Source organism: Pteropus alecto, unplaced genomic scaffold (genome assembly GCF_000325575.1).
Source record: "Pteropus alecto unplaced genomic scaffold, ASM32557v1 scaffold115, whole genome shotgun sequence".
NCBI classification, from domain to species: domain Eukaryota; kingdom Metazoa; phylum Chordata; class Mammalia; order Chiroptera; family Pteropodidae; genus Pteropus; species Pteropus alecto.
The window spans coordinates 806,108-831,208 of NW_006436814.1; the positions used below are offsets into that span (position 1 = coordinate 806,108).

General features: G+C 53.1%; 1 protein-coding gene across 3 annotated transcripts in view; it reads left to right on the top strand.

Annotated features, from left to right (window-relative positions):
• SDCCAG8 (serologically defined colon cancer antigen 8) overlaps positions 1-25,101 on the top strand; it is a 198,933-nt gene that overhangs the window by 171,843 nt on the left and 1,989 nt on the right. Inside the window, exon 17 of one of the 3 annotated variants that reach the window (XM_006914259.3) lies at positions 17,495-17,621. The exons of the other annotated variants lie outside the window; for them this stretch is intronic. Within the exon in view, the coding sequence (XP_006914321.1) occupies positions 17,495-17,621 (127 nt within the window). The remainder of the gene's footprint in view (positions 1-17,494; positions 17,622-25,101) is intronic. 3 annotated transcript variants of the gene reach the window in all.

Genomic DNA, 25,101 nt, shown 5'->3' on the forward strand with positions numbered 1-25,101 from the left:
CATTACTGAGTAGTATAGCATACACCACGTGCATTTTATATTAAAACGTGCAATTTTTCTGAAATACTCATTCACAAAGTTACATATGTATCCATCCACTAAGGCCCAGGCAATGATGAAAGTTCCAGAAAGAAGGACCACGCCACCAAGTCCTAGGTAGTGGCGGAGTGGCTGGGGTCCATGCGCTGTCCCCAAGGTGAAGAGTTTGAAGGGCATACTTTTTGAATGACTACATTCTGATATTTTTATCACAATATTCGATGCTTTTTTAGTAACTCCTCGTGTTTTTATGTTTCAGTTACATGAATTTTCATTCATTGTAGATGACAAGTAAACGGAATTTACATTTTGATGCCCCTGCCTGCATACAAATTATAACTGGCTTATTGCTCACCAGCTCGCAGCGATCCGCGCTGCCCGGGCTGGCGTGCTGGCCCCTGGGCGTGCCCCGGGGAAGTGCACCTGTGTCGGCGTGCCCGCCCCGCCTGGGGCCCGCTGGCTGTGGTGATGGAGACACGGCTTTGAGTTCCGCATTTCCTAGCTGCATCACTTCGTTAAAGTTTTATAGTTTTTTTCTGTTGTTTTTTGTTTCTTTTTTAAAAAATCCTTTCTAAACCTCAGTCTTCTCATCTGTTAAACTGGAACGATAATACTTGTCTATTAGAGTTTCTGGGCAGGTAAAGGGATATTTTATTTAACGTGTTCAGCACTGAAAAGATATAGCTTCCCTTTCCATTCTTTGTCTTAAAAAAAAAGGCAGGGGGGATCTACTTTTGTAACAATGGTATGCTTGCTTTGCTTTTATGCTGTGTGTATTTCCAGGGAAACCACGTATGTATGGTCAACCGACACGTGGTTCAAAGAAATGTACAAGATCAGAAACTTAGCTTTTCACCTGTGGTGGAGATGGTGCCATAATAGGACTGTCCCATCTGCAGAGTGCCCTCCAGCCAGATGTGGAGCACATGTCCCAGCTGGCGCTACGTGTCAGAGGGTAGCATAGCTGCCCCACCCCCACCCCCGCTTTGCAGGGTTTTGCCCCTGAAGCCAGCATCCCGGCCTTGATCACTCACATGTGTCTACCAGGTTTAACTTTTAGTTTGGAAAAAAAACACCATCTCCACCTGTCTTTTTGATTCCTAGCCCGATAGAATATTTTAGAATATTTCTCTAATCCTCCCCCCACCTCCAACTGCTCTAAGTTACAAATGGCCAGATTTCAGTCATCAGGAGAGTAGAATGTATTATTTTTTTGCAGCCTGTCTTACTGGGGGCCAGATTCCAAGGAGGCAGCCCGTGAGCTCACAGGCCAGGAGAGCCGGGATTTCAACAGTGTCAACAATCTTTGCTCATCGTACCAAAAAAGCAGCGTGTCAGTGCCGACTCATTAGCATACAGCCGCGCCGGGCTTGCTAACAAAGCAGGCTCTGGGGATCTGCTAATTTCTCCCCTACTCTTCTTCCTTGACCAAAAAGAAGAGGAAAAATAGCTCCAGGCAAGGGTGCTGTCCCTCTCCTGCGGGAATAAAGCATCACAAGGATTCCCAGAGGGAGAGCTTTGAAGTGATTTTCAAGTAATCATCCTTTGGAGAAAGGGGACCATCCATCCTTTGTTTTTCTAATCTTGTTTTAAATCATTGACAGGCAAATAAATCGCCATGTTGTCTGGTTAAAAATGATCCAGCCCCGAATCATTTTGCTCATCCCTTTAATAGTTTTGTTTAGTTAGAAAGCCTAAAAAGAAACCCCTGCCTAGGCCGGGGTGCACGTGCATGCCCCCCTCTCGATCTGTGTCTCTAGGCCTCCTTTGTTGGGGGGATGGAGGGAAGAAGAAACGTACAAGCAGATGTGCTGCTAGATCTACAGGCTTCTGCCAACCATATGGCGTCTTAAAGAAAGATGGTTGGAGCGTCTGGATTAGCAAAGAGTCGGGATGGGAAGCCATGTGTCGTGTTGGTACAGGCAGTTGTTTGAGCTCTCTCTAAATGGCTTCGGGAGATTGTGTAATGGAACAAATGGCCCCGCGAGCCGGGAACAGCCTTGCCGCTGCTGGAGAGGCCCCGGCCCTCGGGCGGGTGCTGCTGCCCCTTTCCCCCTGTATTTTGTTTTCTCCTTTTAGTGTTCTTCGAACTCTAAGGACTGACTCGGAACTTTTCAACTGATAATTACGCTCGCGGGCTCTCCCCACCTCCGCGTCCGCCTGCCTGTGCTCTCTCTCTGCTCCGGTAATTAATAACGCTCCGTCCTGCTCTGTGTCCTCTCGGTGGCCCCCTGCAGGGGTCCAGGCTCGGTGCTGCGGGCCCGACAAAGGCCGTTCCCGGGGGAGGTCGCCCAGCTAGTTGGGGGGAATATGTCCTCCCACCAGAATTTTCAGAAACCCCAGGAGGTGGGAAACCTTTTATTTCTTAGTCCGCTGAGAGAGTGATGTGGTCCCAGGTACCGAGCGCATGAGAGAGGTGTCCCTTTACTGTACCGGGCCTTGTGTATGGCATGTTTTAAAAATTATACTAATCTCACTGCAGTGGACTCTGGACTTTTAGGGCACACATGCCATTTACTTAGCGATTTGACACCCCAGGCTTCTGGTCCTCAACGCAGAAAGTTGATGTGAGTTTAAGAACCGAGACACTGGTCGGACATCGGCGGCGTTCCAAACGGCGGGCAAGTGCTCCCATCGCTCGGACTGTGGGGCACAGTCAGGTTGTGGGGTGCGGAGGCCGAGGGGCCGTGAGACCCACCGCCCCGCCTCCCCCAGCGAGCGCAGAGCTCAGTCCGTTCTCTTAGCCAGGCTCTTTGGACATTTCAACTACGTCTTAGGGCAGACAGATCTTATCTCTCCACTGTTTGAGGGCTGCTGCCCATGCAGTGTGACATCTTTAGCTGCTGGGAAAGTTAGGTCCGCCTCCTCAGTGGGGCCGGTAACAGACTCCGAGGCCGAGGCGAACCATAACTCATCGTTAACGGAAGGTGAAATGGGCAGTTGATTCTGTCAAAGAACCGGTGCGTTTATCTGACCAAATCATCCAACCAGTTTGAATGCGGCGGCCAGTCGGGTCAATGGGAGTCGCTGGTCAGTGCTGGTTTACACCGCACCCCACGGGGTAAGGTTTCCTGTCAGGTTCCAGTAGCCACCTCAGTGAGGCCACCTGTACCGGCCTCAGAGGATGGGATCCGGTAGGAGACAGCATCTGGGTTAAAAATGAGTTAGGTGCGGTCAACTGTGGGAACAAGGAGGCCGCGGTGTCTACTGCAACTTCCATCAAAGGTACTTTGAGCAGTGAAACTGCATTCTGTTTGTTTTGCTGGGTAACCACGTAAAGGCTCCCCCAAAAGAGGAATAAGTGAAACCTAGAGCAAGCGTGACTGGGCGCCAGTTGATGAAAAAGGGCAAAGGGTCTGGACACCTGAATGCGTCTTCAGACTGTCATCATTTTTATGAACTTGCGGCTGAGGCGGGTGATTTGTACCATCTTAAACAAGGTCATCTGAGAATCATTGAAGATTATTACCAACTTCTTTCATAAATAACTTTTCATAAATATTTTCTGCAAGGATAATGATACTACCCCAAAATTTCAGATAAAGGGCTATTTCAAATTTGTGAATTCTTTGTATTTATATTTAAAAAATTATTCCTGTGTCGTATACATAGGTTAACAAGTTCCTTTTTTCGTTTTTTTTGTTTGTTTTCGTTTTTCTTCGGTCATCTTTGCATTCTGAGCGTGTTAAGTGTGAGGGTTTTCTCCCTTTGTCTTCCGAATTTAGGCTGGGGGGGCGAGTGTCTGTGGAAAGCATAATTTTGATTGTTATCTAGCAATTGGAAGAAATTATCACTTTAATCCCTTTTACCTTCCAAGTGTACATGGTCCCAAATTTGTCAGCATTAGAATCTCTTGAAACAATGCAATTAAACTGCAACATATTTCCTAACAATCTTAATTAGGACAGTAACTGAAAAATGTAGATTAACAGAAGTTACTGTTTTTATCAACATATTTTCTCTTCTTTCCCGCCACTGTCACATCCCCCTCCCCCACCCTTTTTTTTTTTTGCTTTAAATGTCTGATGTCAGTTTCATGCACATGCACATTATGCACATGGCACCCAAGAAACAAAGTAAAAAATTCTCTTTTAATTCCGAGCTGCATGCCCAGCGCCACATGCACTGTCTGTTACATGTCGCTCCTCATGAGTTCATGCTGGGAGTTTCTTTTTAAAGGCAAACTGTTTCTGAAGAGTTCAGGTTGGGCAGATTGTGTTAGAAAAATCTCACTGTCTCCGAGTGGAATTAATATACTGATTATTCTGTGCAGGCTCAAACTGGCAGCGTGTGCAAAAGTTCAAGAGTGTCTGGGAAGTGAAATATGGAGAATTCGGGGGAGTGAGCAGAGACAAAGAATTGGAAGTAGGGTTTAGAAGTGAAACTAATGGTAACTTTGTAAGGAACGAGAAGGGATTCAAGTGTAAACACCTGTCATAAAGCAGTGCTCAGAATGTTCCTATGGAATTAGGAAGTTCCTGTTTTCCAGGGCACATTTTAGGACTGATCATAAAGATCAGTTTAGTTATTGGACGAGAATTCGGGGGGCGAGAAGGGGAGAGTGAAGAAATGTCATTCTCGGCACCATTTAATTTTCATTCCTCCGAGTTCTTAAGATCTTTGCCAGTTTCAATTAAGTCACATGAGAAGCTTAATCACTAACAGAAATTAAAACGGGTTGTAATATTTCTTCTCCCTCTCCATTAGCCAAGATTTTTCCCTGTTTAATTAAAATCTGAGTCCTCCATGCTCAACAACAAACAATGATTAATATTTTTTTGTTTACAAATAAGAAATTAAAAGGTAAGAAAAGCAAAAACAATCACGCGGCTCCTTTCTCATCACAAGGAAACCAAACTTTTTTTCTCACTGCTTCTCAGGGGAAAGAAATTGGGACGTGAGCTCGGAGTTAATGAAGCTTTCACCCATCTCCTCTCAACTGCCATCTCGGTTTAATCCTCTCCTTCTGCCCAAGTCCAGAGGCCCCGCGAGCCCCCGCGGAGCCCCCGGAGCCAGATGCTCCGCGCCCCGCCCTCCAGGTGCGGCGCGGCTCGGAGGCGCCCGGCTCTCCCGCGGGGCGGCGGGGCGCTCGGCCGAGCAGCCCGGGGGCGGGATGCGCTGGGGACTGCAGAGGGCGCGCGGCCGGCGGGGCCCACCCCGGGGCGCCGGGAGGTGGCCGGGGAGCAGGTGCGCTTGGCGCAGGTGGAGCTCTGCGGCCCGCTGCGGTCCCAGCGTGGAGGTGGGACACGCGCCGGGAGGTGCGTTTCTGCTTTGCTGGGTGGGCTATTTGAAGGAGCTGGGCAACCGAAACGGCTTGTCCTGGGCGTACGCAACCGCCGCTCACTCCGTCCCTGGAATTCACTAAAACTAAGAGGAAGCCTTTCATTGGCAGCATCTAGGATGGAGGAGCAACCTACCTACCTACTGGTTGGCAGCTGCTCTTCCCTAAGCGGGAAATCATCTCTGGGGTGACTAGTGGACGGGTCCTGCCGTCGATTGCTGTGGGTCAGGGCCCGGGAGGCTGCCAGTGTCCTGCCCCACGCATCTCAAGATGGTGGCATGCAGCCTGGGGGGAGAGGCACTGAGCAGGGCGAAGCCGTCCCCAGCCCCGCCACACACACGCGCACGCACGCACACACACACACACACACACACACACACGTCCCCTCTGTCCTACAGCCCCTCCCGCTGTGTACATGGCTGTCGGGGCAGCTGTTTCCACGGCCTGCAGCCTGCTTCTCCCATCCCGACCTCCCAGGGGCCGGCACGGAGAGGTTAAATGCTGTGTGGATGATGCAGCGTATCTGAGTTTTAATTCCCAGTTCACACAGCAGGTGCCCACCAGGAGTGGGGCCGTGACTGGAACTGTGGCCCATGTTGTGAGGGGCTCAGGTACAAGGGGTGCAGCCCTGAGCCCACTTGCTAGGGTCACCCCTGCCCACCGGGCCGGCGTGCTGCCTGTTGTCACCCAGAGCGGCCCCTGGAAGGCCTGTCCGCCTGTTTCTCCTCTGCCCCTCTTACTCAGGAAGCCTCGGTTTAAGAAAGATGGGTATTTTGCTCTATGTTTCGACACTGCTGCCTGTGACGGCGAAGCTCCCGCCGCCCTCGGAGCGTCGGTGGCCGTCGGCCCAGCCCTCCGAGGCGGAGGCGGCGCCTGCTCCCCGGCCACCATAGTCGGTTTCTGCTCGGAGCACCTAAAAGTTCATTGATGGCAGAGACATGGTGCTAGGCTTTCTTATTCCAGAGCAGTCTTAATATTCGTTCTCTTTGTCCCCTTCCTCCTGGCCGCAGTGGTTTCCTGGGCTACATGGGGGCATTTTGTTCTACTTTGGGGGAAAAAAAAAAAAAAAAGAGTAAGGAATGTTGGAAGCCTAGACTGGTTCTCTTGCCACTTCTTGCAAAATTCAAAATTTTGCAGCCCAAACATCGATCGATTTTGCTGGTTCCTTCTCCAAATGAGCCGGCCAGCGGCCTGATCGCCCTGGTCTGCCACGGAGCTTCTAGCCGGAAGAGTTATGCCATCATATTATCCCTACACTCATCACTGCGTGGAGGCGCCCCTTTTACTAAATGATTTATTACTCTTAGCAGAATTCCTTTGGCTGCAGATTTTATTTCTGAGTCACTCTGTTCAGCTCAATTGGTCGCCTTCAGTTACCGTGGCAACCAGCAGATGGGGTTCTTTGACAAGGGTCAGCGGGGAGGCTGCCTCCGTGTAGACGAAGGGGAGCCACATAAAAAGCTTGCAGCACTCACTGGCAGTTCTGCCGTGGACGGCCAGGAGTAGTCGCCGAATTACTTGCATTAAAACCTGATTAAGATGCGTGCCAGTAAGTGTGCCGCGGTGATCGACTCTGGTTCCTTAGCTGCCACGGGCTCACTCTTGCTCTGTCGCGCCTCTGTGACCAGTTTGACGCCCCCAGGGGTGGTCAGACGTGAAGGAAATAGATGGGAGCCTCGCACCGGTGTGTCCTCCAGGCCCACCACCGAGGGGTGTCGTCTCTGGGAGCCCCCAGGAGAACAGAACCTGTCTGGAAACCCCACACTGGGATCGGACACCCGAGGGGGCAACAGGGCAGGACACGTGCGGGCTGATAGTCCCAGGTCTTCTTCAAGGCAGCAGTTGCTTTTGTTGTAGACAGCACTCATCAGAATAAAATGGATCTTTCAATTGTTCCAGATTAAAGGGGACTAAAGAGATGTGACGACTAAGTGCGAAGGATCTTTTCTGGAGGAAGAAAAGGGACGTTATTAGGTCAACTGACAAAACTGGAATTCAGTAGGTTAGATAAAGGGATTATAGCAATGTTAAAGTTACCGTCATTGGTAATATGCTATGGTTACGTGACGGTATCTTTATCATTGGGACATAAGCACTGAGGTTTCTAGGCAAAAGGGACAATGATGTATGCAACTTACTGTCAAAAGGTTCAGAGAAACATATGTATACATACATATATAAACATATGGAGAGAATGAATCATAAATGGGGCAAAATGATGCTAATATGTGAATTTGAATAAAGGCTATGTGGGTATCTTTGTACTGTTCTTGCAGCTTTTTATAAGTATAAAATTATTTCCAGATAAACAGTGTTTTTAAAGGAGGGTGCTTAAGTTAAAGGTTAGGTAGGGCACAGTATTGCGAGGCAGTGTGGGTTTTCTGCTAGCGCTTCTCAATGGCCTTGAGCCAGATGTGGCCTGGATTTTACTCTGCAAAGTGTGGTTTTCAGCAGTTTTCATTCCTCTGTCCCGTTTTCCGTTGCACAGTGGGGCTGCGCTCACCATGACTCCGCTTCTGCTTTAAAAAGAGCTGCTTGTAGGTAACTGGGGCCCCAGGCAAATGTCGCCTAGGTTCTTCAGAGTCTAAGATTCTTGACATGTCGCTCCTGTCCCCGCTGTGTGTTTCATTATTCACACCCGGCCCTCCCAGGGTGTTAGAGCCCAGCCTGGGCCAGGTCGCACTTGCACTTTTAGATTACAAGGGAGCAGCGATGCACCAGGTGTCCCAAGTGGGCTAAGGTGAAACTCTGCCTCGTTTCCAGTGGAAGCTTCGTTTTAAGCAACTGGTCTGTGAGAGAGCCCGGGTGACATGTCAGAGGCTTCCGGGGTGCGTGGGGGGCTGCCTTTGTGCAGTCGCTGCCTGTTCCCAAGGGCGCTGAACCCCGGGGGAGCCCTCCGCCCCCACAGTGTGATTGCCAGACATAGGAGTCCTCCACCTCGTCAGCGATACCGCGAGAACAGAAATTGCGAGTGGCTAGAAATTTTTATAGCAATTAGTGCAAATGACATTTTTATTGTACTTCATTAAAGTCTGTCTGCAATCGAGTGCAAGTTCAAAAAGAACAAAAAACAGAACCAAATGGTTCTCTTTACTGAGCTAGGCGGAAAGGCTCTTGTCTGTAGAATTTCTTCCCTTTTCTCATACCTCGCAGGCCTTAGAAAATGATTCCGTGTCAGCTGTTTCTCAGGAAGTTGGCCAGTGTGTTACCTTTCTCAAGGTCCTCGCCTAAAATCCTTATTTTTTTAGAGTAGAATAGAAGTCAAGCCTTTTTTTAAAAAAGGATTTTGAAATGCCGCAAAGAGCACTGGATTTGGAGTCAAGAGACGTGGGTTCCAATCCTAGCTTTGCCGCAGACAGGCTGTGTGGCCTCGGGCAAGTCCCTTGTACTCTCTGGGCCTCAGGCTGTACTAAATGACCTCCGAGGTGCCTCTCAGCTCCATGACCCTGCTCTACCACCACGGGCAGCCAAGGCTGACTGGAAGTTTGAGAGAATGAAAAATTAAATGACAGGAATATAAATTCTCTTTATTGGAAATGTAAATTCTCCCCAGAACTGCATGATCCTTAGAGTGAATTACTCTATTGAAATCATTATTGAATAGGGTGGATTTGGGCAGAAGAGACATAAACAGAAAACCAGCCGCTGGAACTGCCTTACTCTGCTAAGCGAGGGGAACGGGCTGGAATGTGCTCCGGCTTCCTGAGCACGTGGCCTCTTCGCCCTGATTCCGTGTGACCCCGTCAGCGAGGCAGAGTCGTGTACAGCGCGGCAGCAGTCTCGAGCGTTGGAACAGCGTCTACAGCTTCAAATTAGTACGGTTTACTCACCGAAATCAGTTACCTAGAGCAGCAATTGGGGTCACTGGGTTTGCGAACTTCACCTTGGACACCCTAGGTGTGCTGTTCTGAGAACATAGCCGGCTGTGTTTGAAGATGGGGACACAGCAAAATTCTGGAAAGTTGCGGTATCGTAGACATTTGGAGCAGAAATAGAACTTAGTCATCTTCTAGCCCAGAGGCTGGCAAACTTGTTCTCTAAAGGGTCAAGTAATAAATACGTTAGGCTCTGTGGCCAGATGGATTCTGTCGCAGCCACTCAACTCTGCCGTCAGCGTGCAGAAGCCACCGTAGAGGCTGCTGAGTGAGCGAGCGTAGCCGTGTTTCAATGAAAGTCGTTTTAGGGGTGCTGAAAGTCGAATGTCATAGAATATTCGCGTCACGCAATATTGTTATTCTTTTGATTTTTTTTTCAATCATTTAAACATATAAAAGCCATTCTTAACTCGCAGATGGTACAAAAACAGGCAGCGGACCAGGATGAGTCTGGCCTGTGCCGCGAAGTTTGCTGACCCCGGCTCCAGCTCCTCCTCTCGTTTCACACGTGAGGAAACAGACTCAGCGATCACCTGGTTTACCTAACCTGTCCTGACTGACACCGGGACTTCGGAGGAGATTCGCATAGTTCTCATTCAGGCAGCTGGCTGTTTGGATGATCAAAATTGGAGCCACACGCACACAAAATGATTCTCCAGCACTGAGAATTACAGTGCACCTGTGGTTCTTAAACGTGAGAATCTCGCAGAGGGCTTGTTAAAGCATCCACCGCTGGGCCCCACCCCGGTGTGTCTGCTTCGGGAGCCTGGGGATCTTCCATTCTCAGAATGGAAGTGGGGAACTTGAGGTTGAGAGCGGCCAAGCCTCTTCTTGCCCAGGGAGTTAGTGGTGGGATTTCAAAGCCACGTCCCTGCTTCCATGTCGGGCAGATTTCAATAGCATAGTTAAAATTATTCAATTTATACATTATACTCTGTCAGGAAGAAAGTTACTATGTATTAAAGCATATTTATGCTAAAAATGAAATTACAGGTCTCGTATTTGGTATGAATACTGTGCGTTGGTAAGTGGTTTGCACATTCTGACGCGTTTTCCAGCATGGTCCAGGCGTCAGGGGCCTTGCTAGGTGCTGGAGCTGGAGAGCTGAACAAGGTCCTTCAGAAGCCCAGGCCCGGTGGGCGCGGCAGACAGTGATGGCCGCAGTCAGCGTGGCTGGGAGGAGGGAGGACGGGCTGCGAAGAGGGTCAGAAGGTCTAGGAGACTGATCTACAGCACTGGGAGTCTGGGCTGTGTGGACAGAGAGGGACCGGGAGACAGGTGACTAGGGCGGTCCCTCCGCTCTGCACGAGAGGGACCCAGAGGGACGAGGGTGACACTGGGTCTTGGTAATCTCTGCCCCTTCCAGTTGTCCGAGTGGGGGAAAATGACTGATTTCTCTGGGCCTTGCTTTTCCCATGCAAGGAATGATGCAGATGATAATGACGCCTACTGATTAGTATCGTTAGAAGGATCAGATTAGTTAATGCATGCAAAAATGCTTTCGAGGCTCCCGGCCATAGTAAATGTTCAGTAAATATCAGCGCATTCTACTGGAAATAGGAGAGAACTGAGCGCATGGTGTACAGTCAAAATATTTGCGCCTTTTAAATCCACATATTGGTTGAAAAATGTTCTCGTACCCATGAGGACCCTGTCCCGGGGACACTGTGGGTCTGAGCCTCGTGAGAACACATCTCTAAGACAGGGAAGGGCCATCTTAACTGTAGCAGAATGACCAAGGAAGAGACTCTGGTCTGAAAACACTTCAGGACGAGAGACGTTTACCGCCACCACCACAAACCCCCCAGCAGTCTGAAGGAAGCGCCCAGGTGAAACTGTTGCATGAAACCACAACTCTAATCAAAGCCCATATAGGCACGAGGATGCGGGCCACCTCGGGGAAGGAGGGGTCTGGCCTGGCGACAAATCCGTCGGGAGTGGCCTGCAGTACTGGTAGCAGGTTCACAAGTGTTCATTTGATTATTATACCTCATAACTTATTTATACACTGCATATATTTTGTATGTATCACATACAACATAAAAAAATTTAAATATATGTATTCACTCGCTTTCACAGTATTCATAGCAAATGAGTGTCTGAAGCATAGGACCAGAGCTGGCAGCTTGCACCGCTTCTGTTTTGCATAAGATATTTCCCAGCCCACTCAGCTCTATAAAGTTGTTTTGTATTTCACCACTTGCTCCATCTTATCTTGAAGTCTTGAATATTAAAAAAACAACAACAAAAAAGACACGGTTCTGGTCATGCCTGCGGGCTGCGGGGAGAGGCCCGCTGTTGGGCCAATAGAGCTGTGACCCGGCCCAGTTAGCTGCGTCTGCGTCCTGGGCTTTAGAAAGAGCAGCGTGTTCCCATGGTAACCGAGGCCCCTGCCCGCCGGTAATTCCCGGGGAGCTGTCGCTGACCGCTCTACCCCAGCGTGCGCGCGGCTGCTCTTCTCCCCCAGGAGGCCCCAGTTCTGCCCAGTGGGGGCAGTTGTGCACCGCAGATCCTTCGGGAAATGGACCCACGATCGGGATGGCGACCCCAGCCTGGGGTGCAGACTGGACTGGACGTGTCCTTGGTCATGGATTGGCTGAGCCCGCTGAGCCCTGCGAGGGCGTGGGAGCACCAGGTGCTTCGAGGACAGGGACAGCCTCCCGCCCCGTGGGCCTGGCCCGGCCCAGCCCCTGGGCACCGTGATGGCACAGTGCAGACGCTGAGGACGTCGTGGGGGTCTCCGAGGACGCACGGAATGCCTGCCTGTGATGGAGGTGACATGCATGTCCCGGGAAAGACGGGCCCTGGTCAGGGACTGCGCTCTGAAATCTTGCGTCTCCTGCCTGCGTGCGGAGCCCGTGCGTGCTTTGCCGGCGACCGCGCTCCTCCTGGCGCGTGGGCCGCCGCCTGCCCGCTCCGCAGCCCGCCGGTGGTGGCGGCGCCACGTCGTTTACCTCGTGCCTAGTAGAGGAAATGGTGCAAAACAAGGGACCCCAACAGACCCAGAAATTGCCACCTCTGAGGATCCGAACATTGAAAACAAGTTTCCCGCCCCGTGAGGACCAGGGGGAGGCCGTCTGGGCAGAGGGAGCGGCCCGCGTGAAGGTCACAGGTGGGAAGAGGACAAGGGCGTTTGGGTGGCCGGAAAGCAGGAGTCTCGGCCACTGCTGGGGGCCTTACTGGGGTCCGAGAAGGGGTTGAGATCACCCAAAAAGTTACTCGGGGCGCCCGTGTCTAAGCCCTCAGCGTGGCCCCATGTGTCCGCCCTGCCCAGCGCCCTCATCCTCCACAGCAGCTCCCCGGCCACCACCTCGCCTCCTCCGCAAGCGGCCGCGCCCTCACCCGCTGGGCCGTGAGGATGAGGGTGCGGCGGCCGCTGCACGGAGCTCCCCAGGCTCAGCCGCGTCTTCCTCCAGCCGGCGCTGCGCAGGGCGCCCGGCTGCCTCGGGAAGCTGGACCCTTTGCCTTGGGGATTCCCGTCTCCCCTCCAGGGCCTCCCGCCTGCCAGCCCAAGTCCCTCCCGCCCTCTGCAGCCCCTCTTGCTGCCTTGCCCCAGCCAAGCCCCCCTCCCACATAGTCTCCCTCTTCTGTCGCCTGTAATCAGGCGTCTGCTGCACCTCCTACCGAAAGGGCGGGCATGGCCGCATCGCGTGCCACCGCCAGGCGGCATTCGGCCCAAGTTGCCCACCGCCCTCCTTGAGGCCTCCTCGTCCGCAGGCTCCAGGCTCTGCTCTCCTGGCTTTCCTCTTTCCTCTGGTCACTCGCCTCAGTGTCTTGCTGTTCCCTGTCCTCTGCCGCCCTTTAAATGTGGCTGTTCCCCAAGGCCTTGTCCTGGCCTTGTTCCCTCTCGTGGCAACCAGGGGTTCTTAGCCAGCGGTCCCGGAGGCCAAGGGTGCTGCTCGGATATCTGTGTTTCCAACGACCTTGAACTCGGCTCCAGGCTTTCCTGCCTGAATCTTGCCCTGCGTTTACAGCCTCTCATCTCTGTGGGTTCGGCCCACACAGCTGCAGGTCCAGGCAGGCCCTTCCTCGGCCCCAAGCCCAGTCACTGCTGGGTGGCCGGGTGGCTGTCTCTCAGGTACCTCACCCTGACCCAGAACTTCCACGCAGGCCTGCCCCACCACTGTTGCCTGAAGGACAATGTCCATATTTGTTAGTCTGGCTGCAAAGCGTTGCTGGACCCGGCGTTACTGCTCTGAGCAGCCCACGGTCTCTGGCTGAACCACACCGCACAGCTGGAAGTTTCCAGGCACCGTGGCCTCTGCAGTGCTGCCCCGCTGTGGGAAGGCCCTGCCCTCGCCCCTGCCATCCCAGCTTGCCAGCCTAGTGACCTTGGAGTGGTCATTTATCCTGTCTGTGCCTCAGTGTCCTCATCCTTAAAGTAGAGACAGTTACAGCTCCTACCTCATGGGATTGTCATAAGCACTAAAAGTTAATAAACGATAAGCACTTGGCACAGTGCCTGGCACAGAGTAAGCGCTCAGTATGATGATGGTCTAGGTCCTAAGCAGACAAACCTTCCTGGACTTCGCACTTGCCCCATCGACCGCTGACTCCTCTGCCTGCACCGGGTCCTGTTTCAGTGAAGCACCTTTTGCTTTCCAAGCTCATCTCTCCTTAATTGGCGGGGACCGTTTGTATTTCTGGGTGTAGTCTCAGTATCCACCTTAGTACTTGACCAGGAGAGCTGTCTACCAAGGATTGGTTGGTTTGAATTAACTTAATGAATTAGCCAACCACTAACAATGGTTAAGAACATTTGATTACTGTCTAGATTGGCCTCTGTGCTCTGCCACTTCTTATATCACTGTGCGAGTTAACTGAACCTCTCAGCTTCGGTTTTCTCAGCTGCAGAAGGGATGCTGGCTCCTACCTTATGGGATTGTTGTGAACTTCTAACTAGATAATCTATGTGAGGGAATCGGCGCAGACTCAGGGAGTCTTAGCTGTGGTCAGTGGTTGACGGCAGACGTGAACTTAGGACGACAGAAAGGAAAGCAGTAACCGCCATGGAAAGTCAAAGACAGATTCTGACTAAGGACACCCCGAGAAATCTAATGGTAATGAAACATCCACGAACAGAGTGTAGGCTGGGTTGTGTATCATTTGGGGAAGTCTATTCCAAAAACTATTTAATAAAGATCTGTTATCCCAATATTCAAAATAGGCCTTCAGAGAGCTGCCACTGAAATATATTTCCTTGGCAAAGTCTCTTTTATCTAAAATCTTTTTTTTTTTAACAAATGTAGGTTTGGGCGTTGTTTTTACCTTTTCCAAGCTTGTGACTTTGCTGCTGCGCATGGAGTGACAGAATAGAAGTGGGCCCTGAGGAAGGAGGGAGCATTTTTTTTAAAGAAAGGCACTCATGAGAGGGACCGCGTGGAGCGTTCAAGTTGGCTCAAGCTGAGGCAAAGTGAATCCATCCTTAGCTCTTAGCCATGAAGCTAGTGAGGGCGTTAGCCTCCCCGAGGGAAGGCAAGACTTTCCCACGGGGCTTACTCCTCACATAGCGGTGCCTCTGCAGGAACCTCTGGGCAGCTGCTTTCCTGCCATGATGCAGGCTGGCACCCAGGAACTTGAGTCAGCTGGTCTGGGTGGGGCCTGGGTGCTCCCAGGTAACTGCTGCTGGGATCTGAGGCCCACAGTTTGCAAAATACCACTGACAGCTTCATCATGGTTCCGAGGGCTCCACAGGAGGAGGGTCTAGACAGGAACTGGACCCGTATCTGGCACTGAGCCAGTGTGGCCAGCCCACAGCTGGCTTTTCATGCAGCATGAGCAGGCTCTGGCTCAGCCCGCAGCTCTGGGTGAGGCAGCCATCTCTTTTCAGGAGCCCAAAACACTTACTGGCCCCATCAGTCCGCAGGATATTTATCCCGTTCATCAGAGCACGGGGCAAGGGATGGAGGGGAGAATGGCCACCAACAGCACCTTCTGGCCTTTAAGCCGTCATGGTGTCTTCTAGTTGTCTCATGTTTCTGTTCCATCTGTTTCAAGCAAGCAGGAAGCCAGTGGGCTACTCCATCAGTAGCTCTCAGCCCGTGGCTCTCTCCACATCGTGCCTTGATTGGAGGGGGAAAGCCGCCAAAGGGTAGAGAGCTCAGGTGATAATGTTGACGCTTTTCACCTGTCTGATTTAAATAGCCAAGCATTAGATTGTCCGCTGCTCAAGGGAACAGGCTGTTCTCATCTCTGCATCTTCAGTGGTACCCACTCCAGTGCTGGACAGCAAAGTAATGAGCAAAACAGTGGTGGCTGCCTGCGTTTGTCAGTGGGTCAGCCTAGGCACGATGCCCCTGCCCTTCCCCGACCCCAGTCCCCCCTGCCCTCCTCGCACTCCCCAACCCTCTGGCCCAGCCTGTCTGTCACCTAGGATGTCCTCGCCTCTCCCAGCTGCTCCGAGCTCAGGAGGCATTGCAGGAAAACTTCTGTTTGGTGTGATGTCAGTGGGGTGGTTTCAAGATTGCGCTCAGGAAAAATTGTCCCCACGAGACACCGTGTTGGGTGGGGGAGGGAGGACAGATTGGCTTTACCAAAGCCACAGTGCCATAGTTCACCAGAGGAAACTTATCTTTAATTCCTCCGAGATCAGAATAAGGGTAACTGGGACAAGGGGGACATTACTGTCATTGATACAGTACAGAAGAAGGAGGGTGCTCACGCTTGGTTGGAAGGTCCTTGCTGTGTGGTTCTGCCCCGGCCTGATCCGGGGAACTGGAAGGCTGGGCAGGGTCCGACTGCAGCCCAGGCTCGGGGGAGAGGGAGCACCTGAACCTGGCCTTCAAGGGCCACAGACACTGGAAAGAAGGAATAGGTCGCGCCCTTGGCCCTTGCTCTCCTCCAGAACCAGAAGGGAGCAGGAGGCCGGTGGGCGGGGCATGGGCTCGTGGGCGGGGCCGGCCCGAGGCTGCGGCGGGGGGCGGGGCGGGCTGTGTGAGCATGCGCAGTGCCTGCCCTGCGCGCGCGGCGGCTCCCTCCTGGGTCGCCGCGTCGCACCCTTGCGAATGCGGGTCAAACCGCAGGAACAGTAGCAAAACGCTGGGTGTGATTGGGAACCGGGAGCCCACGGAGTGTTCGGAGGAGGGGACCGGGGTGGGGACTGGAGCGGCAACAAGTGTGCCTTGGGGAGCAGTTTAGACTAAGACGCCCGCAGAATCCACTCGAGCTTGAGCGGGGCGGCCGGGGTGGGAGGTGCGTGCGGTCTGGGAGTGCAGAGGGCTGCAGCTGTCCCGAGGGTGCGGGCGGGCGCGAGTCGAGTTCCAGCCTGCTGCTGGGTCTCCCGGAGAGCAGGCTTATCTGTCTCCCGTCGCCCCATCATTTTTGGGAAGTGAGCCGGCCCGCCACGAAGGCCCGGGGGAAATGTTCTGGTAAATGCTTAGCTGTGCTCGGGGCCCACCAGAAACGCCTGCAGGGGAACGTGAACGAGGGCATCCTGAGGCCAGTGTCTGCAGGACGGACTTCGAGGTCTTCAACTCAGTGAACTCAGTGTTGGAACCGTAGCCCCGAGTTTGAAATGCATCCTGAGCTTTAAAAATCTTTGTGAAAATACAAGTTAATTTCATTGCTGGTGCTTTTGGTCGGTGAAGACTGTGAGGAAGGGCCTGTGACACATCCAACGTCTTTCCAGAAGTTAGTTCTGGGTAGTTGTTCAACTCTAAATTTAATCCAAAGCCTGTATTTCCACGGGTGAGTGTGCCACTGGCTGGCTGTAGCAAGCCGTCTGTGGACAAATGAGGATAATAGTTTGAGTGAATTACAAGTCTGGAAAGGAGAGCCCATCAGCAGAATGACAAATTTAGGATCTTTAAAGACATCTGGTCAGCAATGCCAGAGCTGGTGATTGAGATTAATAATGGAAAAGCCTTAGTCCAGTGTTTGCGTCCTCCCTCCCCCTTCTCCGGCCTGGAGCTGACGGCTGCTCCAGGCGTGGCCGGCCCAACAATGGAGGCATTTAGGCCCCTCCGCCCCCACCTTGACCTCTGTGAGTTTAAGTTTTCAGGTTTTCCACTTATCCGGCCTGTCTGTGTGTTTTCTAATTATGAAGGCGGCTGATTCTCCCCCACATTTGGTACAAATCCACTCAACTTAATAAATGCGTTACCGGGGCCACTGCTCGCTGAAGCCTCAGGATCACCCCCAGACTCACAGCTCCGAGTTCACTGTCAGGAGCCTCCTCAGGTCCGGGAGTAATGGGACATGCTGAAAGGGCTGAAGTTGGCCGTCGTCCCCCTTTACTCTGAAGCCCAAGGCCCCCAGTTCTCAGGACCCATGTCTAATTCTGCGGTGGATTTGTCTCCAGGCTGAAGCAGCTGGACAAGCACAGCCAGGCCACAGCCCAGCAATTGCTGCAGCTGCTCAACAAGCAGGACCAGCTCCTGCTGGAGAGGCAGACCCTGTCAGAGGAGGTGGATCATCTGAGAGCCCAGGTACCGTGTCAGCCCAGCGCTGGGGTGGGCGTCTTCAGGGCAGGCCCACCCAGGGGACACTGGGGTCTGCAGGCCCACCCACCAGGGGACTCAATGGGGTCTGCATCGTGCTCTTGTCCTCCTTCCTGGTTTCAGAGCCGCACCTTAAGTGGCTAAGATTTCCAGTGACCACAGTGCTCAGCCAGTAAGGTAGGAGGGGGTCCTGAAGAATGTGCTGGGCAGTGGGGGACACAGAGACCTGTGAGCCAGGGGCCTGACCTCCCTAGAGAGCCACACCAAGTGCTAAGCTGTGCCAGGCAGGAACCGCTACCAGGGGTGCAGGAGGCAGGGCGAGGCCTGCAGGGGTCAGGAGGCTCTTAGGAGGAGGTTGAGGAATTGGAGGTTTGAATTGGTTGAGGAATGAGATGCTCCCAGTTATGGGGGTCATTGCGACTGGAATGCAGGCGTCTTGTGCTAAATTAGCTGGCTGATAACTGAGCTAGGATTCTGAGTGCTTGCAGAGGGCCTAGCAGTGGCACACATATAACGTGCAGTAACTCCCTTTACCCTGAACAAGCCTTCAGGGCTGGTTATTGTCCCCATTTTACAGATAGGGAAGCTGAAGCTCAAACAAGTGTCTGTAGCTAGCAAGTGAGGACACTGAATGGAACCTAAGTCTCACTCCACAGCCCAGGCTTTTCAGGTTAGACCCTTGGCCGTGAGCGGGGAAAGTGCCCAGGTGAGTCTGGAGCACAGCATGAAAGCTTTTTTTTCTAAATTGCTTCTCTTCCTGTCAGAGAGGCTGGGCTTTTTGCCCCATCGAGCAATTTGTTAGGATAATGAGGTGGTCCGTGGCTGGCCGTGGCCTCAGCCTTTAATTAGGATTGCACCCAGGTGCTCTGTGAGTGCCCGGGGGACGTCACGCAGTCCGTGCTTGGAATGATTCATGGGAAAATGCATCTGGAAATGAAAAGGATGAGAACTTGTCTGTCATTGTCCTTTCAAAATGACCATGTGCCAAATGGATATCGGGAGCCTCTATCCTCTGAGTGATTCTCCCACTCGGCCCACAAATTCGTCTGCAAAACACTCATTTGTTCCACAAATAGTAAGTGAACACCCCATCCCCTGCCAGCCACTGAAGTAAGGCCTGGGGATGAGGGCCTCCGAGGCTGCTCACAGGGAAGATGGAGCCCGCTGCTCCAGGTCCGAGCCACACGGGACGGTCGTCCGGGATGCCCGTGCGCAAATGGAAGGAGCGTGGTTCTCGGGCCTGTCCTCACACGCGCAGGCAGCATCCGGGCGCGCGGCGCAGGCATCAGCCTTCTAACAGACAGGGTGGTTCTGACGGACACTGAGGTTTCAGAACCGCTGACGCGTTTGCAGGCAGAAAGAACAGAATGATTCCAGCCCGTGTGGTGGGCGCGAGGCCCTGAGCAGGTCACGGAGCCTCAGTTTGCCCGTCGGCGCAGCGGGCGTCCTGCCAGGCCAACTCGAAGGGCTGCGAGGTGCTGGGCAGGATCACTTGCCGGGGAAGTGCCAGGGTTTTTCTTTTCTTCTACCAAAACTTGAGAAGGCCCTGGGGGAAGCACAGGGAAGGCGGGGCCCTGTGGCGCCAGCAGCCAGGTGACGAGGTGACGATGCTCACTCCTCTCTCCCCTGCTTCGCCAACGGGCTCAGGCTCCTCTCCCTGCACCAACCTAGGGCAGCACCTGACTGACTGGGCCGGTCCTGCGGGAGGCCCTGGTGGTGTCAGCCGAAGGTCACGGCCACCGGGTGGTCTCCAGGCAGGTGACATGGCCTCCTGCCAGGTATGGTGGAGGGACGGCGCTTCATGACATGAGTATTTCGACTTCTAAGAGCCGGGAACTACTTAAGTGGATTGCGGGGCATCTTCCTGACAAGCTCTGCGCACATGGCAGTTCCCTGTCCATGTGGACTAAATCGTTGTCGTCGTGTGGGGTTTGCCTTTAACTCCCCATCTGCCCACCTCACAGCCCACTTCTTATCCTGGATCATCAGTGCTTACAAACCTCTTCAATGCAAATAGATTGAAAAATTTATGTGAAATACATTAAGCACGCGCACGCGCGCGCGCGCACACACACACACACACACACACACACACAGACCCAAAAAAAAATGCTCAAGAAGAGAATGGGGCCCTTCTTCCCTTTGCCTGAAGCAACAGAAACGATCTGACCATCCTGTGCTCTCAGAGACCTGCCAGCCTGGCTCACCTCAGGTCCACATGTTACATTTGGAGTTGTTTTAATATGAACATGACAAAAGAAGTTTGGTAGGGGAACCATTGGCTTCAGAGCAAATACCAGTGTTCAGACGAGGCAGGAACCCAGATTTGCAAGCTCTGCAGAATATCTAAACCGGAAGGCCTGGCCTTTCCAGCCAGGTGTGGCGCTGGACCTGCTTTGACCGTGGAATGAACGCGAACTGTAGCTTCGCGTCCCTTGAGCCCTCGAAGTGAGTATGAGCAGCCAGGCTCCCTCTCTTCCTGGCGAGGGCGCTCTGGCTCCTGTCTGGTTTCCGGACGCTTCCATTTCCTCAGCCTGGACGAATTAAGCATAATCACTGAATTTCGCACGTCAGCCTCTAAGAATTTCTGTCCACTTAATGCCCAAAAGAGAATGGACATTTTCTGGCCCAGGCATCTGCTCTGGAGCCGAGCCACGTCCCTCTGATTTGCTGTTCTGTACCAGCCCCATGTCCTGAAGCAGGCGACGGGGCTCAGGGCTGGCCTGTGGCCTCTGACAGGAAACATCTAGCCTGTTTAGAAGGCTTTATTATTCTAAATTGTTTCTGCTTAACTTCGGAAACGTGCACAGCAGCACGTCTGGCAGAGGGAGCCAGGCACAGTCGTAACTATGCCTCAGTGACGTTTGGCCCTGAGAATTCCCATCTTGCCCTTAAAAGCTGCTGTGGTGAGTGAGGTGAGCTGGCCAGAAGGGGCCCGCCTGGGGCCGTGGCTCAGGGCGCTGACCACCAAGCTCAAGGCTGCTTTTCACTTGTTCTTAGTTTAGGACTAAACACAATGGCTTTATTAACCTCCCACCTCACTCAGGGTGGGGCAGGGAAGCTTCTGGAAAATGGCTTTTAAAACTCACAAGATGCTGCTTTGGTCCTTGTGAAGAAACAGACGTGGCAGCACTAACCCAGGCCGACTCTGAGCCTGGCCCGCACCTCTCCGCAGGCCCAGGTCTTGGTGTGAGGGCCATGGGAGCAGGAGCTGGGACGCAGGCCCCATGGGGGAATCGGGCCCTTGGTGGGGGTGGTGGAGTGGGGGCGGTGTCCAGGGCAAGGAACCAGGGGCCCAGGGGAGTTTAGGACGAGGCCTGACAGCTGGGAGCCGGGTCAGGGGTCTGTGACCCAGTGCGGGGCGGGGGGGGGGCTCACATCTGGCCAGGAAGGGTGGTGCCAGCTGGTGAGGAAATCAGAGTCTTTCTTGGGGAGAATGAATGGCATCTGAGAGGTGGTAAAGAGTGGAGATCATCTGTCCACTTAGAGGACTGTCTGATACGCCAGATGATTTTATTTATTTATTTGGTGATGAATATGGTTTCAGCCGATTTGCATTTTCTGATCGCCACCGTCTCACCAGGCCGTTTGGTCCATCCTCCATTCAGTCCCTTCAGACGAATCACTTTTACAGTTGAGAAAACAGCGTCTGAAACTGACTCACCAGTGATTAATCAGTTGGCCCTATGACTTTTGAGCATTCTTGGCAGTGAATTTACTTTCTAATTTGATTTAAACTTGTGTGCGGATCCAGCAGCCATATGTGATTATACTCAAAATCGTGGACATTATCTCGTTACACCAGAGGACTCGTGGAAGGGAGCTGAAAACCAGCACGAGACACAAAGCCCCACAAGATGACGAAGGGAGGGAAGGCCCGTTTGTGACCTGAAGCAAAGGGAGGAGGGAGGCTTCGGGAAGCTGAGCATGAAGCCACCGCGAGGCTGGGGCCAGCTGATGAGCTGAAGGCTGCACGAGGAGCCATGGTCGCCCAAGCGGGGACTTGGAGGTGCTCATGGGGTTTTTGGGGTCCTTCCTGGAACCCTGGGGGCTTTGACCAGCTGACGTAGGAGCTTCCACGAAGTTAGCTACCTGGAAGACAGATGGTGCTTGAATAGAACAGCAAATACACTGAATAAAATAAATTAAAAGCCTCCTCCTGAACCAAGATTTTTTGGAAAGAATTCTAAATAGATGAAAACAAACAATTTGATTTCAACCAAATTGTTGTTTTTTTGTTTTTATCCTGATTTTCACCCGAATTGTCAGTCTCAAAAATAAACACTGATACATTCCCAGAAAATATTTTTCAAATAAAAACTGACTCTGTTAAAGTTTGCCCTGATTCTTTCAAAACTGTGTACAAGACACTGTCAACCAAAGTGACTTGCATATTTTTTTAAATAAACTTGAACATATGCAGCTAAAATGTCATTAACTCCATGTTCCCTGGGTGTTTTTAAAGGGTGACACAAGACCTCTGGTGCTGTATTTCCAGCGTGAGGGTGTTAGGCCATCAGAGCAGCTTCCTCCAGCAACGCACAGTGTCGCTTAACTTTGTTTTTTAAAGGCCTGCGCGTAATTATTATTGAAAAACACGTACTGCTTCATTTCAGCCCAACTTGCTCTTCCGTTAACAGTTCCCTTTGTCCAAGAGTGAATAATTTCAGAGGAAGTCCCATGGAAGAAAAAGAAGCTGAATTTTATACCGCTTCAGATCCATTCGCTCCACTTATTGCTTCCCGAGTCAGACATTACATTTTGCAATATAAATTCACAATCAAGATTTTAAAGGGAGCTAAATATTTTAATCCAATTAGACAAGTGAACAAAACACTGAATATTACATGTAGTGTAGATAAGTGGTTCTTGCCTTTAAAAGACTGTAATTCCGTCACATTACAACCCCAAATGTCAATGTTGTCTTTATTTTTAACGCTTTCAAACATGAGGCAGCCAGAGGCTCCACTCTCTGCTGTTGGTGACACTGTCTGTCCTTTGGGAATTCTTAAAATCTACTTACCATGGAAACATGGTTCGTGTAAAGCACAGACACCTGCCCGTGTGCAGAGGCGTTCTCGTGACTTCGGGGATCCGAGAAGGCTGGAGGGCTGCACAGCCGGGGCCCGCGAGCTGCAGAGGGAAGTGCGTTTGCGTGAGCTCTGGGGACGAGATGGGTGGCGCATGCCAGGCCCTGGGGCGCGTACGTCCTCAAACTCGGACCCCTCCCGTCTGGGTGCCCGATTCCCGGCCTCCCCCACGTCACAGCCCCTGGTCCAGTCCCCAGTCACAGGTCTCAAGATGCCGCTTCCTAGAAAACCAAGGAGCCGGGTCCCCACCTTCTCTCCAAGCACAGCTTGCCTGCCTCCCCTTCATTTTGCTGGCTTCCACGGTCTCCCGTTTGGGGAGCACAGAGGCAGCAGAGCCAGGCCCCATATCTGGGGAAAATGGGCCTTGAACAATGGCTGCTGCCGAGCCTCACTGTTGGCGGCCGAGCCAGCAGCCGGGAGGGAGGACTGGACAGCGGGCCCACGACCTGGCCGTGAACTCCTGCCCGCTCCGCAGCTGGCAGCAGCCAGATTTCAAGGAAGACTGTGCCCAGCGAAGTGGGCGAGGGGCCCAGCCAGCGTTGCAATCCCTCAGGGGACACAGGACCCTACTGACCCCGAGGTGCCATCCCTGTGACCTGTGCTGGGTAGGGAGGACCCGCCTTCGCACAGGTGAGCACTCACGTTTGGAGGCTGTGTTTCCACAAAGTTCTGCAGAGGGCCGGTGAGAGCCCTTCCTCCTGGACAAGTCAGTGACCACCTGTGGTTCCCCTGGCTCGTCTGTTCCGGATGGCCTGCCCAAGTGGACTTCCGCTTCATCCCATCTGTGGGGGCTTGCCCGCCCTTCCACTAAGCTGTCAAAAGGCCACTGAAGAGCCTGGCTTCTGAGGTCCAGTTGCCCAGGTTCAAACCTCAGCTCTGTGCCACTGCAGGGGAATTTTTCAGCTTCCATATCACTGTTTCTGGCTTTTAAAAGTTGATAATAGACCCTTTAAAAGGGAGCTCCTGCACCCCCTATGCAGGGCCCCACAGAGGCGGCCAGGGAGACGAGGAGCCAGCACTGAGGTCACTGTGGGCGTGAAAGGGCCACGTGGATAATCGTTTAACATCCTTTTTGTACAGATAGAAAAATTAGGCGTGGAGGGGTGACGGGAATGGAACTGAGAGTTGATCGAATGGGCAGGGAGCCAAACTTCCAGAGAGGCTGGTTGTCATCCCTGGGCCGGGGCGGGCTGGACGGGGTGGCTGCCCTACCCGGGGAAGGCGGCCGCCCTGGCCCACAGCAGCACTGGCAGCAGCGCCCTACTCCCAAAGCGAGGGCAGGGGACCCCAGGGCAAGCTTTGAAATGCCCCAGGTGGAGGTGGGGCCGGGATCCTGCGCTCTCTGGTTAAAAAATAGATGCTTTCTTGCCGAAGGCCCAAGGACGAGGCCACTTTTAACCTGGACACAGAAAGTGCACAAGCCAGTTGGGGAGCAGGACGCGGGGGTGTTCGATTTGCAGGGGCAGCTGAGAGGCTGGGGCGGAGGCCAGGGCAGGCCGAGGCCGCAGTCCTTCCTATGGTGTGTCACGAAGCCCGCCGCGCACACGGGCTTGAGAACAAAGCTGCCGGGCAGGCTCCGCTGGACCCCACTGCCCGGTCACCTGGGGAACAGTTGAGGTCATCCAGACAGACTCCCTTTTCAAACTGGGAATTTGAAGTCAAACTTCAAAAATAAATTAGACACAAAAGTCAGAGTTTGTGGAGAGTCGGCTCTGTCAGGATTTAAAATGGGAGCAAAGCAAATGCGTTGGCTAGAGCAAGCTCGCTGATGGGAGCGTTTCTGTCCTCGGTGGACAGTATTTCAGGGAGCGGCTGCCAGGGTGTCCTGCGGGCTGTCCTCTGACTGGAGGGCAGCCACAGACAACCGCAGATGTGGCCACGCCACCCGGGGGGCCACAGTCAGGGGCCTTGGTGACAAGTTGAAAGGCAGAAGGGAAGACGGTGGCCCAGGGGTCAAGCCACAGTTCAAAGGGCTGATGGCCCCCCGGCCGCGGTCCTCGTTTCCCCCGCACAGCACAGGTGACGGCCGCGGTGTGGGCCGATATCCCAGGGAAGTGACGGCACAGAGGCCAGTCGTGGGCAGTGAGCGAAGCTTCTGTCCAGACGAATGCCCGGAGAGCGGGAAGCGCCGGGAGGTGACCCTCCTGAAGACGCGGCTCGCTGAGCGGACTCGGATGCTGCATCGCGCAGACGAGCGATGGTGTAACCACCGATCATTCGGCCAGTTATTTACCGACTGTCCCCGGGGCCCGGGCCCTTGTGGGCGCTGGGGACTGAGCAGTGAACCGTAAGCACCCAACGGGAAAGCGAGGCGAATACAGGGCTTGCCCCCCAATCCAAGTAAAACGTAAAACGCCGAAGAGAAGCGACGTCTGATT